We start from the raw sequence: 20,000 nt of genomic DNA, 5'->3' as shown, positions 1-20,000 counted from the left end.
CTTCCCTCGATTTCATCGGTAGTGTTTCACTGTCAGTGAGATGGCTGAACTTCAGAAGAAAGCAGTGACACAGAAGAGGAGAGTCTGACCTGCGCCGTCTCCCGCCGCTGCTGGCTTTAGGAGTGTGTGTGGAGACGATCTGGCAGTGAACGGTTCCTAACAGCAGCATCAGACCGATGGCACCAAACACTTCTGTGACGGGGACGTCGTGAGGACTGGAGACGCTGAAGAACAACGCCGCTGCGAGCACTGCAACACAACACACACACACACACACACACACAGCGATGACACGAGGAGTGCTACTCCTCCTCCAAAAAACTATCTTAAAACATACATAATCCAGTACAACTAATCAAAGAAATGTCCATCGTTAGGACAGTAAGATAAACTCAAATTTAAGTTTCACTTTCAGCCATGACGAACATGGATTATTTTAAGGAGAGATGTTACACAATTATTACACACACTCCCTGTTCTCTTTAGTAACCTGTAAAAACAAAAGCACCTCAACTCCACCCAGCTCTATATACACATGTCTCTGACAAGAAAAACAAGTACAGTGACCTCAATGAACAACATAAAAAACAATCATACGCATCAGTCAAACTGAAGGAGTGACTCGCGGCTGGATGTGTTGATGTGAATCACCATCAGAGCATCACAAACACACCTGACCAAAACCACACTCTAATCACAGTATGATACAATAATTCTGTCTGACATTTGTCTGCTGAAAAACAAGCGATTGTGTTTGATGAAATGCTCACTTACCTTGCAGCAGGTAGAGAGACAGCAGCAGGTAGAACACGGCTCTCGACGTCACCTGAATCCACCAGCGGAAGAAAAATGGGAAGAAAACCACTCTAACAATGCCCTTCCGGGTCAGAGAGGTCCACGGGCTCTCCGGCTTCGCTTTAGCAAACGCAGAGCCTGACAAATAAAACACAAGATGAGTTATGAGCCGCGACTGACCTGGGAAACAGACCTGAATGTGACGTGAACACAGACACCAAAAACATCTAATACAGGTATGTGTGTCTGACCTCTGACCAGATCCACATCAATCAGGTCCGGCTTCACGTGACCGGTCTTCTTCGGTTTGTTCCTCAGACCCTGCAGACAGACAGAGAGATGCTGAAACTCATCAGAGACCCTCATCAGACCGAGAGAGACGCTCGACAGACAAACAGAGAGACAGAGACGCTCGACAGAGAGAGACAGAGAGACGCTCGACAGACAGACAGAGAGACAGAGAGAGACGCTCGACAGAGAGAGACAGAGAGACGCTCGACAGACAGACAGAGAGCGACGCTTGACAGACAGACAGAGAGACAGAGAGAGACACTCAACAGACAGAGAGATGCTGAAACTCATCAGAGACCCTCATCAGACAGAGAGAGACGCTCGACAGACAGACAGAGACAGAGAGAGAGACGCTCGACAGACAGACAGAGAGACAGAGAGACGCTCGACAGACAGACAGAGAGCGACGCTTGACAGACAGACAGAGAGACAGAGAGAGACACTCAACAGACAGAGAGATGCTGAAACTCATCAGAGACCCTCATCAGACAGAGAGAGACGCTCGACAGACAGACAGAGACAGAGAGAGAGACGCTCGACAGACAGACAGAGAGACAGAGACGCTCGACAGACAGACAGAGAGAGAGAGAGAGAGAGACGCTCGACAGAGAGAGACAGAGACGCTCGACAGACAGACAGAGAGACACGCTTGACAGACAGACAGAGAGATGCTGAAACTCATCAGAGACCCTCATCAGACCGAGAGAGACGCTCGACAGGAGACGCTCGACAGACAGACAGAGAGAGACAGAGACGCTCGACAGAGAGAGACAGAGACACGCTTGACAGACAGACAGGATGACTTACAGGTGCATTTTCCATTACGGACCTGCATAAAACTTTAGCGATATTTTATAAATGTCAATCAAAAACTAATGCAAAATGACATCGTTTCCATTTACTTATATTATGCGACTATATATTGTATATTGTAGCCACCGCACTAGCCATTATTTTAATCAAAGGAGACAGCTGCTTATGGGACGCTTCTGAAACATGCCGTGGCGCAGTAGATATAAAAACAAACACTGAATACAGTGGCCGCGTCAGAGCCATAATGCACATGTTCAGTGAAAATAAAGGGTTATCCAGGCATTCATGGTAAGAAAAGCACTTTATACTTAAGAATGGCCTTATATAAAGCTTTTCTTGGAGGTTATAGTACATTAAAGAATGATCATGTGACTTATGTACACCAGATGACCTCTTTCCATCGCAGTTTTTCAATATAGTCCTTTTTCTAATTGCCTAAAAACCACATCATGCGAGCTTAAAAATTAATTTTTTGCAACATGGGAGTTTTTGTTTCCATTAGGCATTTTTTTCAATTCACAATTTCAAATGGCACAATTTTATGGTAATGGAACCGCAAGCAGATCATTCATACTGACGGAGCAAACCATGCATCTCAGCACACACACTTATCATATCAGTTTAATTAAAAAAGATTAAGTAGATTAATGAGTGAATTCATGACCAGAGTGCAATAAAGACTTTCAGCAGGATCTGAAGTTGCTGTTTTAGTCACATTACCAACAGATTATTAGGGATTTACAACTTGTTTATTCATATGAAGACCAGTCACCAGTTCAAATACCAGTTCACACACAAACACGAGCCTAACACCTCTCATGGTGTTTGTGATGCTGTCTATTAAGGGTGCAGTGCTGTTTCATGCCCTCATTAGTTTCCTGTAGCACTAGCACTGATGTAACCAGAGAGCCGTGTAACGTGGCCCGTCTTCTGCTAATAACCAGCTGTAAACAGCAGATATTCACACAGACAGCAATATCTCAAGATCAGAACCAGCCGCAAACAACAAAAACACACAGATGTGCTTCCTGTCCATCCCTGCTCACTTGTGTTGTAGTGGACGACACTTCCAGTGACCCAACTCTCTTCTCTAATTCCAATTTTTAACTATTCTATCAAATAAAAGGCAGAAACTTATATAAATATTACTTTAAAACCGATTCAGGCCTGACATTATTACAAATCTTTTAAATTTCCACAAATAATTAAAAGCAGCGCAATCAACAAATTATGATGTAGAACCAAGTTGAACACAAACAGCACGCTCACACACACACACACACACACACACACACACACCGCTGATGGCAGACTAACAGTCATTTCATCAATACTTTGAGATTCTGAAATATAATAACTGTAGTCAGTCCTGACATGAAATGGGTCGCTCAGAGAATATGCTGATTAAATGAGCTGCATTCAAACCATCGTTAAGTAGAGGTGCTCCAATCACGATCGTCCGATAGTTATGCGCATCTCGTCAGTAAAGCCGGTTCTCTAATCAGGGGTTAATTCCATCAGGTGCGTGATTTCACATAGAGCAGCTGTTACTACACAGAGCCGTTGTTAATAGAGAAGATGCACAAATCCACTTCATTTTCAGCGTTTATTTGCGCATCTTCTCAGTTAACAACGGCTCTGTGTAGTAACAGCTGCTCTATGTGAAATCACGCACCTGATGGAATTAACCGCTGATTAGAGAACCGGCTTTACTGACGAGATGCGCAAACCTCACATCCTCTGTTAATGCATCGTTTATTATTTGTACTCCGAATATTACAGATGACTTTAACACTTCTAGTTTCAGGATGTGTGCTGAATCAGAGTCGGTCAGTGTGAGTGAATGTCTTCCTCCTGCAGCTCATTCAGAGGATCTGGCCAGAATGAAGCTTGACTCAGACTTTCTGATGTCTTTATTTTCATCCGCCTAACCCTAGTTACGCAAGACATTCGGCCAAACATGAGTCACAGCGCAACCAGTCAAAGACAAATAAACAAACTCAATGCAGATTCCCTCTCGAGCTCCAGCCAATGACTACAACAAATCCTCTATTTCCTCATCATCATCAGAAGCATGTGTGAGGAGTTTAAGACGTTCAGCTAAATCTCAGTAGATTACAGTAAACCCTGGTGTTACTGATGTGACCTTGTCAAATCTGAACATGCTCTCACACAAATACAAGCGTCCAGTTGTTAAAAACCCACACGCAGTGCCCCCTACAGGCTGAGAGCAGCACTGTACTCACCCCTCTGATAAACTGCTTCGAGTGAAGGGAGACAGAGACAAGTTTAAAGGAAGAATGAGTGAATAACACACTAACAGACACACACACACACACACACACACACTCTTGCAGAGGCAGTATGAACAGGTGAAAGTCTAATCAAGAGTCGATGATTCGTTACCTTGATCTCTCGCTGTTCCACTGATTTCTCCCATATCTGCTGGTCATACGCACCGATCTGACGACGAGACACAGACAGGTTACACATCCAAATCAGTCAGAAATCATCCAATCAAACACTTTCTCCTGAGACTGTGTCAGTCTGGATCGACAGAAACGGACAGATTCACTCCTATTTACTGGAAAAGTGCACTGATCTGTCACCAGTCAGTGCAAACACACCCAGAGCTGGTTCTGCGTGTTCATTATGTGATCAGACATGTTTAAAGAGGAGATGGTGATGAATGTTTTCTGGGTCGGAGCGCCGGCGCAGGATGGAGGTCTGGAGATGCATGAAACACAAGCGTGAATGGATGCGGTGCTCTGATTGTGTCTGGGGTCTATAAGAACTGCGGCGCGGTGTCATGTGAACGCTGGAGGTGAAGACGGCCGCGCTGGACTGAAGTCACACGGTGGAAAAGACTCAATAATTCACGAGTTCAGTCTCATTAAACATACAGCGTGCACAACCCTGCAGGAGAACGACCTGTGAATGTCTAAGCTTCATCTGTTCTGAAACAGTCACAGGATTCGTCCATAACTACAGTGAACTGAACTCTAATAAACCCTTCAGCTTCAGTTCGTCAGTACATCATCATCATCATCATCAGTGTCACACACAGACAAACATGAACTCAGTGTGAGGAAACATCTACAGATCTCAGATCACTCACCTTCTTCTGGTACCAGAGCACAGCATCACGCACCTTCGACGCCATTTACATGTCAGGAGTCACTCGCTGGAGCATCGTAATCTGTGAGAGAGACGGGAGGAGATCAGACGGAGCTCTGCGGTCTGACGCACTTAAGCTCTTCTTACCTGCAGCACAGGTGTGTCTCACACACACACACACACACACACACAGAAGTGCAGAGTCACACACATAGTTGTCATGATTATGCTGCGCACAACATAGTGGTAGAGATCAACACAAACAACAAACACTGAGAGGAGAAAAACACCACACAGTTACATGTTTTATCTGAAGTGAATGAAAAGCTGCATTGAGCTGGAGGCTGAAACACTTCTCTTCCCCGATCTACAGTCGGCTGACGGTCAGACACACAGATTTGAGGTGACCGATTTCATAGAAAATTAGTGTCTGATGGTCACAGAGTTTTCAGCTTCAGAGACTGATTCAATCCAGTTGGAGGAGATCTAATATTTTCAGAACCAATTCACACATTGTTTTATTTGTCACATGTCTCCTAGTAGTTCAGTGTTTCTCTGTGACGGTTTGTAAAGTGGCTCAGTTTATGATCTCTAGTGATTTAAGATCTGTTGAGATTTTTAGCTCAAGTCAAACTCATGACATCACTGTTTCTGACGCCAGGATCTACTGTTTAAGAGACACAAACTCTATTTGTCTGATTCATGAGCGCTAAGACCAGACATCTCTCTCTCTCTCTCTCTCTCTCTCTCACACACACACACACACACCTGACATCACATCACACACAGATGAGCTTTTTTTACCCATCCACGTCATCAACATCAAATTTAGCACAAAGCAGGCCTCAGCAGAATGGGAACATGAAACAGCCTGAAGGGACACACACTCACTAGTGCACACTGAAGAGTGGACAGACCGGTCCTGCGCTCACTAAACACTTTCATTTGCATCTGATTTGTGCTCCTGTCAAACAACACAAACATCAACAGCTTCTGATTTAGGATTCATCTTCTGAAACTGCCGAATATCAATCATCTCAAAGACACACACAGATCAGTGTGACTCAGGGTGCTTTCACACTAGCACTTTTGGTGCGCACCCGGGGTCGATTAACGTCAGAATTCGGTTCGTTTGGATGATGTGAACGCTGTCTTCTGTACTCGGATGCGCACCCGTGAACCGTACCTGAGTCTGCTTAAAAACGGTGGTCTGGGGTACGCTTCATGTGAACTCTGGTACGGTTCACTGCTCATGTGAACGCAATCCTACCAAATCTGTTGGGGGGGGGGGGGGGGTAACCTAACTCTGGTTCGGACCAGGCAAGTGAACCAAGTGTGAAAGCACCCTCAGAGTCAGATCTGTCATAACGGACGCTTTTACAGCAGCAGCGGCACTTCATTACACAACAATAAATAAAACCGTTCTAGACAAAACCAGCAGGAAATCAACACACACACACACACACACACACACACACACACCTATCTGCTGATGTGTAACCCAACACATGGCTGTGCATATTTCATGAAGGAGATGGACAGCAGTGTGTGTGTCACATCTGATACTGTGTGTGTGTGTGTGTGTCTCTGGAGGTCACACTGCAGTGTGTGTGTGTGTGTGTGTGTGTGTGTGTGTGTTCGTGTGTTCTTCACAGGCTAAATAAAGCAGCGCGTCTTCCTGCATGCGTTTGTAAGAGGAAACCATTGCATTTAAACTGTCTCTTAAGCCTTATGCAGAATCTCACCTCAAAACACAAAGACTAACAACTACACACACACACACACACACACACACACAGAGAGTGATTATTCCTAACCCATCTGTCACTTAGAGAAGTCAGGACTTGTCCAGATGAGTCTGAAACACACGAGTGAACAGACGGATGAGATGAAGAGCGCTGAGGAAACTCTCTGATCTCTGGTCAGACGTGAAGCTATTCATGGAACAAACATCTTAAAATATCCTGCAGGAGCAGCGCATGACCCTCCAGACACTCACAGGTGGAAAATCACTGAGCTCAGGGTTACACACACACACACACACACAAGATTCAATCCGGACACATTAGCACTCATATTTCAGTCCATCACACAGAGGTTTTAGAGAACGTTTCAGAAATAGTTCACTCACACTGAATAAAAAACTTATTTGACAAAAGAAACGCTTCACTCAGAAGAACTTACAGAGAATCTGATGGAGCGCTGCTGCAGGACGAGTGACCGACACGAGCGAGAACACAACACCGAGTCAAGGTCAAAGCTGACACACAGCTGCGGAGAGAGAGAGAGGGAGAATGTGTGTGTGTGTGTGAGAGAGAGAGCGAGAGAGAGAGAGAGAGAGAGACAGAGGGGGGAGAATTTAGTGGTGTTTTCATTGATTTCAAGAAAGCATTCAACTCAATCTTGCATGAAGGACTATTTCTAAAACGTATTGACAGTGGAATAGGAGGTAAATTCTACACAGAACAAATTATAGATGCAACACTTGTTTTATCTAAGACTTTTTCTATGTACACAAAAGGCCTATTTCTCTCAAATATTGTTCACAAATCTGTCTAAATCTGTGTTAGTGAGCACTTCTTGTTTAAGAATTCTTTAAGACTTAGAATTTGCAACTATTACAGTTATTACACTTATATACAAAGCTTTGTATTATGCTTGCTATAGAGTTTGTGATGTCACGTGCACTGTCGCCGGGGGCAGCAGACAACCGCTGTAGCAACCGACCACCGTGGTGACGCAGCTGTCACGGCAACCATCACAGCCCTAATTTTAGACTGGTCCTTCTGAGACACACCTGTGTAATAATCATGCTGTCTAATCAGCATCTTGTTATGCCACATCTGTGAGGTGGATGGATTATCTCGACACTAACACAGATTAAACCACTATGCCAAAATAAACTAAATATTTCCCCAATTCAATGAGACCGAAAACTTCTTCATTTTCATTCTTGGTAAAATATGTGAATGTGCAAATCTAGCTGCAAGATTTATAGCAGCCTGCCGACATCCAGAGAATACACACACACACACACACACACGACTACAGATAATGCTGAATCCAGTTATTCAGTTTACTAATTAAATAAATACAGAAGTAATCTGCTACATAACTTTTAGTATATCATATGTTTGTAAGTATCCATAGGTTTTAATGCCATTCTTCTAATATTACTTGTTCAAATGTTATTTCAATTGCTATAATGTTCAAAATTACACTGTTGTACATGTTCTCTTTTCCTGTGCATGCTTTGGCAATGCAAAATGTACTTTTGTCATGCCAATAAAGCTAACTGAATTGAATTGAACAGAGAGAGAGAGAAAGAGATAGAGAGAGAGAGAGAGGAGAATTTAGCATAGTCAGGCCTCTCACTAACTGACTCCCTGAAGTGTGTGTGTGTGTGTGTGTGTGTGTGTGTGTTCAGTCCCAGGCTGCTCACACACATCTGGACAGCTGGAGAGCTGAATGTTATCTGTTGTAACTGGTCAGTTCGTGATTGGAGAGTGTGTCTGATCGGTCAGCTTCAGGTGAGTGTGTGACCTGCTGCTGTCTAACACTGATCGAGTGGAAGGACACAGAAACACAGAACCTGAGTGTGTTACCATCCGTTTATAAATCTGTGTGCATCACTGACTGTGTGTATGATGCACGTGTGTGTGTGTGTGTGTGTTTTTATCGTGTGTATGTGTTTGTCTGTATCGTGTGTGTGTGTGTGTTTTTATCGTGTGTATGTGTTTGTCTGTATCGTGTGTGTGTGTGTGTTTGTATGATGTGTGTGTGTGTCTGTATCGTGTATCGTGTGTGTGTGTGTGTGTCTGTATCGTGTATCGTGTGTGTGTGTGTGTGTGTCTTGTGTGTGTGTGTGTGTATCATATCAGGACACAACTCTGTATAATGACATGGGTATGACACAGGTATTACAAGGAGAGAGTGACTTATGAGGACATAACCCATGTCCCCATTTTTCAAAACACTTATAAATCTTACAGAATGAGTTTTTTTGAGAAAGTAAAAATGCAGAAAGTTTCCTGTGAGGGTTAGGGTTAGGTGTAGGGTTGGTGAAGGGACATAGAATATACAGTTTCTACAGAATAACAACCATTACACCTATGGGATGAACACACTTTACACAAAAACAAACGTGTGTGTGTGTGTGTGTGTCTGTATCGTGTGTTTATGTGTGTGTGTCTGTATCGTGAGTGTGTGTGTGAGTGTGTGTGTGTGTGTGTGCGTGTGTCTGTATCGTGTAGTGTGTGTGTGTGTGTGTGTGTGTGTGTGTGTGTGTGTGTGCGTGTGTCTGTATCGTGTAGTGTGTGTGTGTGTGTGTCTGTATCGTGTAGTGTGTGTGTGTCTGTATCGTGTAGTGTGTGTGTGTGTGTGTGTGTGTGTGTCTGTATCGTGTAGTGTGTGTGTGTGTGTGTGTGTGTGTGCGTGTGTCTGTATCGTGTAGTGTGTGTGTGTGTGTGTGTGTGTGTGTGTGTCTGTATCGTGTAGTGTGTGTGTGTGTGTGTGTGCGTGTGTCTGTATCGTGTAGTGTGTGTGTGTGTCTGTATCGTGTGTGTGTGTGTGTGTGTGTGTGTGTGTGTGTGTGTGTGTGTGTGCGTGCGCTGGTCGTTCATGTAGGTTACAGATCTTCATCTCTTACCGTTACGCGCCGCTTCAGTCGTTCATGTTCGACACACCGACGGAAGATTGACCTGAGATGACGATGATGATGAAGAAGATGATGAAGATCGCTGTGTCACAAAGCGTTTACTTAAGAATCGCTCGCAGCTGTAAGACCCGCGTTACCGGCGCGCACGGACAAACGCGCAGCAGAATTCGCGCGATCTTCACATTCACGCTGAATAATAACAGCCGTTAACCGCGCGAAAACCGTCCTAACGACCCATATTACCGTTAGAAGCGGGACTCGTGCGGGATGTGTGCCGCAGATACAGAGACTGGCGGAGGCGCGCGCACGCAGGAATAACGGTCGAGTAGTGGCGCCCTCTGCAGGTCACATGACCGCAGCGCTTCAGCGCGACTAATCGCGTTCTTTAGCGTCTCATAATGCGACAAGAACGACTGTCCAGCTGAAAAAACCGACGACAAAAGGTTACACAACTCCTGAAACGATGGTCAGCTGATCGGTGTTTCCATGGACGCCAATGCTTCACACATCCGGGACACGCGCTGAACCCGGAAACAGATAACGGTGTGATTGCCAGCTGCAGACAACAGCGCGCGCCCCAACAAAGCCAAAGAACGCTCCGCTGTGTTGTGAGATGAGGATCGTTTAAACACGCTTCTGATGGGAGTTCACGGATGATCCTGCTGACCTCGGCGGACCTGTGCGGTTAGTGACGTCACGTGCGTGATGATGACGATGAAGATTGTTATGATGATGATGAAGATGATGATGATGACGGTGGTGTTTTTCACTGCTGGTGACTGACCTGGTCTGATGTGCAGATGTCTCTGGCCCAGCGGGTTCTTCTTCCTCCTCTTCCTCGCGCTGCTGGAGCTGGTTCCTGGTCTTCTGCTCATCTGGGTGTTAGACAGCGCTCTGTTGCTGATGCTGACCGGAGGCTGACCGTACGGCTGCTGGACCGGACTCGACCCGCGGCTGAAGATCCTGATAAACCGAGGACAGAAGCTGCTCTACACACAGAGGATCCTCACAACAAATGATGATTTCATGTAGTTCATTGAGAAAGAAAATCTATTTATGACATTATTTTTGACAGCATCCTCATCTCACAGCATTTTTACACAAGTGCCTCAAACCTTTAACTGCACTGGAGCTTTAAAGAAGGTTTCTTGAAGCGTAATTACTGTATACTTACAATTGATGGCTAAATGAATGTTTGGAAATATGAACTGATAATTCCTGCTGACACACTACAGCAAAAAATAGAAATAACTATAAGATATAATAATAATAATAATAAGATAGACTTCAAACCAGTTTCTGCGTTCTGATGATTTAGGCCAGCGCTGTGTGAAGATGTTTGTACATGAACACTCCTCCGTGTTTCTACAGAGAGCAAACAATCCACTGTTTCTGCTCCCTCTCTCTCTCTCTCTCTCTCTCTTTTTAAGAAATTTGACTCTTAAATGAATTTTGCACATTTGAGTTTCAGTGATATGAGGTTTTATGTTGTGATGGAGTTGAAGCTCTCACTGCCAGCAGATGTATTTTCTGTAGCTGAAGGTACAGACAATCACAGTAGTGTATACTGTATCTCTGAGCACAGACTCCTGATACAGCCGTGACCGGATCTTCAGCATGACCTGATGAAGATGTTACTAAATCTCAGACGAGGATGATGTTATCTAATCATTGGTAAAAAACTACATCCTCTGAAGATTACTTCTCATTGTGCTGTCACCGTACACAGATTTACAGGCAGTAAAATTATATGATATAATGATTTGGACTTATCTGAATCTAAAGTCAAGTCTGCTTTATTGTCAGTTCTTCCACACGTGTAGAGTACATGCATACAGAGAACTGAAATTGCACTTCATGAAGATCCAGATACCGAAGGATGAAGTAGTTCAGACAGTAGCAGAAGACAGAGAGATGGAAATGCTTGAATCTGTCTCAGTAATGGAGGAGAAAAGGGTCATTTGTCTGGTGAGAACGAGTGTTTATGGACACAGCTCAATCTGAGCGATGTCTTCTTCACAGCAGTGGTTCTGTTCAGTCCTGCCATGTGACAAATTATTTTTAATCACAAATGTTGTATGTATTCTGTAACTATTTATTCACAATACAAGACTAATGTAAATGAAAGGAAGGATGTGTCTCAGGTCAGCAGCAGCCCCAGATGAAGGTCAGCAAGCGTGTAGTTCAGTGTGTGGTCAGTAGATGGCAGCTCCAGACCCACCGAGCAGCAGATCTGCAGAGAAACAGCTCTACACTCTTCTCTTCTCTTCTCTTCTCTTCTCTTCTCTTCTCGTCTCGTCTCTTCTCTTCTCTTCTCGTCTCGTCTCTTCTCTTCTCTTCTCTCCATGATTAATTACAAGAGGAATAAACCTGCTCAGGCTGAAACCTATTCTCTCAAATGCTGCAGTGACAAATGATTCTGTTAGCTTTCATTCATTAGTGGATCACATCAGCTCCACATTGACGTGTTTGTGTCTCTCTCGTGCGATGGATCGGTCTGGCTGACTGAGTGTGTGTGTTAGTGACGATCAGTGCAGCTTGTGTGTGTCTAGCCTCACACACACACACACACACACACCTGCTGTAGAGCTCAGATCTTACGCTGTCAATCAGAAGACGTGTGTCTCTATACGAGACGAGAGAAAGAAGGCCTTCAGATGGAGATCATGAAGCTAGTCAGAGGAGATCACCTGCACTAACCAGTACTGTTAACTAGTTCCTCTGACCCTCCAGAACATCCCCAAGCAGAGCTGAGAGTGACCAATGAGAAGCGTGATGGAAGAGAAGTTGATTTGATCACTTCCTTTTCCAGAACATTCCTGTATCACTGGCTGGAGGGAAAGTATTTTGTACAAGCACTTTCACGCTGGTCTCTGCAGCTTTGTGTGTGTGTGTGTGTGTGTGTGTGTGCTAAGACAAGTAAATACCAGTGTAGAGTGTGTGTTGGGATAACGTGAATGATGTGGGTGCACCCATGTGTCTTGGTGTTGTGTAACTGTGTGTGTGTGTGTGTGTGTGTGTGTGTGTGTGGCAGAAGAGAGAAGCTATGTGATCAGCTGCAGAGTCACGTCAGGGCTTGCTAAAGAACATTCCTGAGTTCAGCTGCTCAGAAATGTTCTCTTCTCATATCTACAGAAACATCATCACACACACACACACACATGTTTGTTTCTGTGTAAAGTGTGTTCATCCCATAGGTGTAATGGTTTTTATTCTGTAGAAACTGTATATTCTCTCTCCCTTCACCAACCCTACACCTAACCCTAACCCTCACAGGAAACTTTGTGCATTTTTACTTTCTCAAAAAAACTAATTCTGTATGATTTATAAGTGTTTTGAAAAATGGGGACATGGGTTATGTCCTCATAAGTCACCCTCTCCTTGTAATACCTGTGTCATACCCATGTCATTATACAGAGTTGTGTCCTGATATTATACACACTCAAACACACACACATACACACACACACTGGGTTTCTCCTGCTGTGTCTGTAGATGTCGTGTCAGTCTGTAGACAGAAGCTGAAATTATGTTTACAGCGAATAAAGGTCTGTTCTGTGTGGATCAAGGGTTAGTTGTGTTTCTGATCAAACACTGTGGTTGAGTTTGCTTCATATTACCAGCAACTTTACTTGTGCGGATAGTCACGTCACATCCTTTCTGTGTGTCATACATTAGTCAGTGATTTTATCACTTGAGCCTCATGTTTATACATGTGAACTTTATAAATTATCAAGTCTTAAGCTATATTTGTGAAAAAAGCGAAATATCCCACACTGCAGCTCTTCCATTGTATTCAACATCACTGTAAATGTGTTCTTGTGCACTGAAAACGAGTCAGATTAAACACATGGTACAATATTCAAACCCAAAGCACCCCCCCCCTAAAAAAAAACAGGATGGTGCATTTACTTTGTTAAAATAAAAATGCATAACTACAAGTGATATGTTGCATAATGGTACAGAGGGGATACCATAAGAAATGTAGCAGTAAAAAGACATTAAATGTCAGAATTACTGCTTCATAAATATAGTGTAAATGATACATATCACGATACATGATAATCTAAACTTTCTGACTACAGAGTGCATATGAGAACATCCATGACACGGCAGAAAAAACTCTGTAATCACTGTATAACAAGGGAAATGATTTACACAGCATGAACAATCACACACTGTCAAACAATGCTGAGAATGACGGTGACGCTGTTAAATACCCCGTATGTCAGCGCGGAAGAGGCGGATCTAACCGGGCTCAGGGAGGTGGGCGGGAGCATATTCGGCCAATCAGAGGTGAGCTCGTAGGACGCAGTGATTGACAGTCAGACCTGACAGTAAGGGAGACATAATAGCAGCGCGTCTTTGATTGAAGTAAGGATTCGCCCAATCACCGCTGCAGAAGTCTCGGTCTCTGTCCAATGACAGGCGGCGTAGCGGCGGGGGGCGGGATCGCGGCAGCGGTGTTCGGGCGGTCCGCTTGTGTGCAGTGTGTGAATGTGGCAGCCGCAGGGAGGGGCGCGCTGTTTATTTCATTATTAAAAGTGTTTTCTGACTGAAATTAAACTGATTTCTAACGGAGGATATATACCGGTTCCTCCGCCCGATGCGCGCCGCTCCTGTCCGCGCTCTTTGTGCCGTTTCATCGCTGGACGGAGAGGATCATGGGGCCGTGAACATGTTGGAATAATCGCTCAAAGACTCCTTTCCTGAACAGATTTATATTTATTTATTCTTTAGCTTCGCGGATGAATGAAACGCCCCGTCAGGATGGAGCAGGTGAATATCCTGAAGAGATTCATTGAAGCTTTGAGAAGCAGCGAGCAGAAAGCAGAAGAGAACTTCAGCTCGGACTTCATGGTGAGAACACAACTAATGTCACACACACACACACACACACACACACACACACACACACACACACACACACACACACACACACACACACACACACACACACACACACACTGATGAAATAATACACATCATACACACACACACACACACTGATGAAATAATACACATCACACACAAACAAACACACTCACAGAGGACTGATGAAATACACACACAAACTCATCTCACACACACTCATCATACACATCACACACACACACACACACACACACACACACTCATCTGTGTGAGAGAGAGAGAGAGTGACAGCTGTTGCAGATGTGTGTGCTTCTGTTGTTCATGATGGAGGAGTATTTTTCTGCTTCTCTTCATCTGGTGTCTGTGATGATGAAGATCAGCTGTGATCAGATTATCTGTAAATTATAAAAATGAACCGAAGCAGAATCAATCAATCAATCACCTTTATTTATATAGCGCTTTAAACAAAATACATTGCATCAAAGCAACTGAACAACATTCATTAGGAAAACAGTGTGTCAATAATGCAGAATGATAGTTAAAGGCAGTTCATCATTGAATTCAGTGATGTCATCTCTGTTCAGTTTAAATAGTGTCTGTGCATTTATTTGCAATCAAGTCAATGATATCACTGTAGATGAAGTGACCCCAACTAAGCAAGCCAGAGGCGACAGCGGCAAGGAACCGAAACTCCATCGGTGACAGAATGGAGAAAAAAACCTTGGGAGAAACCAGGCTCAGTTGGGGGTCAGTTCTCCTCTGACCAGACGAAACCAGTAGTTCAATTCCAGACTGCAGCAAAGTCAGATTGTGCAGAAGAATCATCTGTTTCCTGTGGTCTTGTCCTGGTGCTCCTCTGAGACAAGGTCTTTACAGGGGATCTGTATCTGGGCTCTAGTTGTCCTGGTCTCCGCTGTCTTTCAGGGCAGTAGAGATCCTTTCTAGGTGCTGATCCACCATCTGGTCTGGATACGTACTGGATCCGGGTGACTGCAGTGACCCTCTGATCTGGACACAGACTGGATCTGGTGGCTACAGTGACCTCGGAACAAGAGAGAAACAGACTAATATTAGCGTAGATGCCATTCTTCTAATGATGTAGCAAGTACATAGGGTGTTATGTGAAGTGTTTCCGGTTCCGGTTTACCTAATTAATGCAGCCTAAAAATCCTTTAACGGATTTGGATATTAAAAGCATATTAGTATGTTATGTGTATGCCAGGTTAAAGAGATGGGTATTTAATCTAGATTTAAACTGCAAGAGTGTGTCTGCCTCCCGAACAATGTTAGGAAGGTTATTCCAGAGTTTAGGCGCCAAATAGGAAAAGGATCTGCCGCCCGCAGTTGATTTTGATATTCTAGGTATTATCAAATTGCCTGAGTTTCGAGAACGTAGCGGACGTAGAGGAGTATAATGTAAAAGGAGCTCATTCAAATACTGAGGTGCTAAACCATTCAGGGCTTTATAAGTAATAAGCAATATTTTAAAATCTATACGATGTTTGATAGGGAGCCAGTGCAGTGTGGACAGGACCGGGCTAATATGGTCATACTTCCTGGTTCTAGTAAGAACTCTTGCTGCTGCATTTTGGACTAGCTGTAGTTTGTTTACTAAGCGTGCAGAACAACCACCCAATAAAGCATTACAATAGTCTAACCTTGAAGTCATAAATGCATGGATTAACATTTCTGCATTTGACATTGAGAGCATAGGCCGTAATTTAGATATATTTTTGAGATGGAAAAATGCTGTTTTACAAATGCTAGAAACGTGGCTTTCTAAGGAAAGATTGCGATCAGGTAGCACACCTAGGTTCCTAACTGATGACGAAGAATTGACAGAGCAACCATCAAGTCTTAGACAGTGTTCTAGGTTATTACAAGCAGAGTTTTTAGGCCCTATGATTAACACCTCTGTTTTTTCTGAATTTAGCAGTAAGAAATTACTCGTCATTCAATTTTTTATATCGACTATGCTCCATTAGTTTTTCAAATTGGTGTGTTTCACCGGGCTGCGAGGAAATATAGAGCTGCGTATCATCAGCATAACAGTGAAAACTAACACCATGTTTCCTGATGATATCTCCCAAGGGTAACATATAAAGCGTGAAGAGTAGCAGCCCTAGTACTGAGCCTTGAGGTACTCCATACTGCACTTGTGATCGATATGATACATCTTCATTCACTGCTACGAACTGATGGCGGTGATATAAGTACGATTTAAACCATGCTAATGCATATCCACTGATGCCAACAAAGTGTTCAAGTCTATGCAAAAGAATGTTGTGGTCAATTGTGTCAAACGCAGCACTAAGATCCAATAAAACTAATAGAGAATACACCCACGATCAGATGATAAGAGCAGATCATTTGTAACTCTAAGGAGAGCAGTCTCAGTACTATGATACGGTCTAAATCCTGACTGGAAATTCTCACATATACCATTATTCTCTAAGAAGTAATATAATTGTGAGGATACCACCTTTTCTAGTATCTTGGACAGAAAAGGGAGATTCGAGATTGGTCTATAATTAACAAGTTCTCTGGGGTCAAGTTGTGTTTTTTTTATGAGAGGCTTAATAACAGCCAGTTTGAAGGTTTTGGGGACATATCCTAATGACAATGATGAATTAATAATAGTCAGAAGAGGACCTATGACTTCTGGAAGCACCTCTTTTAGGAGCTTAGATGGTATAGGGTCTAACATACATGTTGTTGGTTTAGATGATTTAACAAGTTTATACAATTCTTCCTCTCCTATAGTAGAGAATGAGTGGAACTGTTCCTCAGGGGGTCTATAGTGCACTGTCTGATGTGATACGGTAGCTGACGGCTGAATGGTTGCAATTTTATCTCTAATAGTATCGATTTTAGAAGTAAAGTAGTTCATAAAGTCATTACTGTTGTGGTGTTGGGAAATGTCAACACTTGTTGAGGCTTTATTTTTCGTTAATTTAGCCACTGTATTGAATAAATACCTGGGGTTATGTTTGTTTTCTTCTAAAAGAGAAGAAAAGTAATCAGATCTAGCAGTTTTTAATGCTTTTCTATAGGATATGCTACTTTCCCGCCAAGCAATACGAAATACCTCTAGTTTTGTTTTCCTCCAGCTGCGCTCCATTTTTCGGGCTGCTCTCTTTAGGGTGCGAGTATGCTCATTATACCATGGTGTCAAACTGTTTTCCTTAACCTTCCTTAAGCATAAAGGAGCAACTGTATTTAAAGTGCTAGAAAAGAGAGAGTCCATAGTTTCTGTTACATCATCAAGTTGTTCTGAGGTTTTGGATATGCTAGGGAATTCGGATACATCAGGAAGATAACTTAAAAAGCTGTCTTTTGTGGTAGAAGTGATGGTTCTTCGATACTTGTAACAAGAAGTAGAATTTACAATTTTGGCTATATGAAGTTTGCACAGAACTAAATAATGATCTGAGATATCATCACTTGGCTGAATAATTTCAACACCATCAACATCAATTCCATGTGACAGTATTAAATCTAGAGTATGATTTCGACAATGAGTAGGTCCTGAAACATGTTGTCTAACACCAATAGAGTTCAGAATGTCTATAAATGCTGATCCCAATGCATCTTTTTCATTATCGACATGGATATTAAAATCACCAACTATTAAGACTTTATCTGCAGCCAGAACTAACTCGGATGATAAATCACCAAACTCTTTAATAAAGTCTGTATGGTGCCCTGGTGGCCTGTATACAGTAGCCAGTACAAACATAACAGGGGATTTATCATTAACATTGGTTTCTCTGGATAATGTTATATGAAGCACCATTACTTCAAACGAGTTATACTTGAAGCCTGCCCTCTGAGAAATCCTGAAAACATTGTTATAAATTGAAGCAACACCTCCCCCTTTGCCTTTTAGACGCGGCTCGTGTTTATAACAGTAATCTTGGGGGGTGGACTCATTTAAAATAATGTAATCATCAGGTTTTAGCCAGGTTTCTGTCAAGCAGAGCACATCTATATTATGATCAGTTATCATATTATTTACAAAAAGTGTTTTCGTAGAAATGGATCTGATATTCAATAAGCCAATCTTTATCATTTGTTTATCCATATTGCATTTGTTTTTTATTTGTTGAACCTCAATTAAATTGTTAACCTTAACTTGGTTTGGACGTTTTTTGTATGTTCTAGTTCGGGGAACAGACACAGTCTCTATAGTGTGATATCTAGGTGAAAGAGTCGCTATGTGCTGAGAATTAACTGACCTCTGTGACGGGAGGCAGCTAGCAGACGGTCGGTTTAGCCAGTCTGTCTGCTTCCTGACCTGGGCCCCAGTTAGTCAAGTATAAACACTAAGACTATTTGCCATATTTCTAGACAGAAGAGCAGCGCCACCCCAGGAGGGATGAAGACCATCTCTTTTAAACAGGTCAGGTCTGCCCCAAAAGCTCGTCCAATTGTCTATGAAACCTATGTTATTCTGTGGGCACCACTTAGACATCCAGCCATTGAGTGATGACAATCTGCTATGCATCTCATCACCACGGTAAGCAGGGAGGGGACCAGAGCATATTACAGTGTCTGGCATCGTGCTTGCAAGTTCACACACCTCTTTAAAGTTATTTTTAGTGATCTCCGACTGGCGAAGTCGAACATCATTAGCGCCGGCATGAATAACAATCTTACTGTGAATGGAGAAAGTCTCCTGGCGATGTGTTTGTAGTTGATTAGTTATGTTTATGTTTGTAGTTAGTTGGTTAGTTGGTCATGTTTATTCATAAACACACAATCTCAGCTGATGGAGGACTGAGGGATGTTCTGCTGTGCTTTCTGATCTGCAGCAGTGTGTTGTGGGTAATCTGATGTGTTTGAGAGTCAGTGAGAGGTCAGAGGTCAGGGGCTGTGATTGTGTGTTTGGTTCTGTCACACAGTGTCCACACACACACACACACACACTTCATTCCTCCTGTGCTTGTTTGTTTCTGCTGCTCTGATTTAATTCTGTGTTTTCTGGAGCTTACAAGGATAAAAGTCACTCCAGTAAAGCCCTGAAACTCTCTGGAATTCCCAGAAACCTTTACAGGAAGTGATGTAACAATATTTTATGGGGTGTGTGTGTTTGTGTGCAAGTGTTGTGATTCTTGGGGGGGCAGCTGGGGCAGCTCTGGCCTAATGGTTAGAGACTTGGACTAGTGATCTGAAGGTCGCTGGTTCGAGTCTCGGTGCTGGCAGGAGTTGTAGGTGAATGAACAGCGCTCTCTTCCTCGCTCTATACTCACGACTGAAGAGCCCTTGAGCAAGAGACTGAACCCCCAGTTACTCCCCGGCACTGGATATATGGCTGCCCACTGCTCCGAGAGAGAGAGTGTGTGTGTGTGTGTGTGTGTGTGTGTTCACTGCTCCAGGTGTGTGTGTGTGTGTGTTCACTGATCCGGGTGTGTGTTCACTTCTCACTGCTGTGTGTGTGTGTGTGTGTGTG

The 20,000-nt window shown here is 43.4% G+C and overlaps 2 protein-coding genes across 11 annotated transcripts in view; one reads left to right on the top strand and one right to left on the bottom strand.

Annotated features, from left to right (window-relative positions):
- The window catches only part of LOC127956232 (protein PHTF2), an 18,132-nt gene extending 7,964 nt beyond the window's left edge, over positions 1-10,168 (bottom strand). For 2 of the 7 annotated variants that reach the window (XM_052554039.1, XM_052554046.1), the window contains exons 1-8: positions 9,665-10,168; positions 7,201-7,287; positions 5,018-5,098; positions 4,306-4,362; positions 4,146-4,160; positions 1,047-1,116; positions 775-933; positions 90-249 (exon numbers count right to left, since the gene is read on the bottom strand). In XM_052554039.1, coding sequence (XP_052409999.1) covers positions 90-249; positions 775-933; positions 1,047-1,116; positions 4,146-4,160; positions 4,306-4,362; positions 5,018-5,062 — 506 coding nt within the window. In that variant the 5' untranslated portion in view covers positions 5,063-5,098; positions 7,201-7,287; positions 9,665-10,168. Of the gene's footprint in view, positions 1-89; positions 250-774; positions 934-1,046; positions 1,117-4,145; positions 4,161-4,305; positions 4,363-5,017; positions 5,099-5,907; positions 5,948-6,833; positions 6,875-7,200; positions 7,288-9,664 lie in introns of those variants that run through there. The other 5 variants (XM_052554041.1, XM_052554044.1, XM_052554042.1 and 2 more) reach the window with 5 other exon arrangements.
- A 3,923-nt stretch (positions 10,169-14,091) lies between these two features.
- The window catches only part of LOC127956237 (tyrosine-protein phosphatase non-receptor type 12-like), an 18,283-nt gene continuing 12,374 nt past the window's right edge, over positions 14,092-20,000 (top strand). For 2 of the 4 annotated variants that reach the window (XM_052554053.1, XM_052554052.1), the window contains exon 1: positions 14,093-14,533. In XM_052554053.1, the coding sequence (XP_052410013.1) occupies positions 14,426-14,533 (108 nt within the window). In that variant the 5' untranslated portion in view covers positions 14,093-14,425. Of the gene's footprint in view, positions 14,534-20,000 lie in introns of all 4 variants that reach the window. The other 2 variants (XM_052554051.1, XM_052554055.1) reach the window with 2 other exon arrangements.

Source organism: Carassius gibelio, chromosome B4, assembly GCF_023724105.1.
Source record: "Carassius gibelio isolate Cgi1373 ecotype wild population from Czech Republic chromosome B4, carGib1.2-hapl.c, whole genome shotgun sequence".
Taxonomy (NCBI): Eukaryota; Metazoa; Chordata; class Actinopteri; order Cypriniformes; family Cyprinidae; genus Carassius; species Carassius gibelio.
This window is presented reverse-complemented; position numbering and strand designations above follow the sequence as displayed.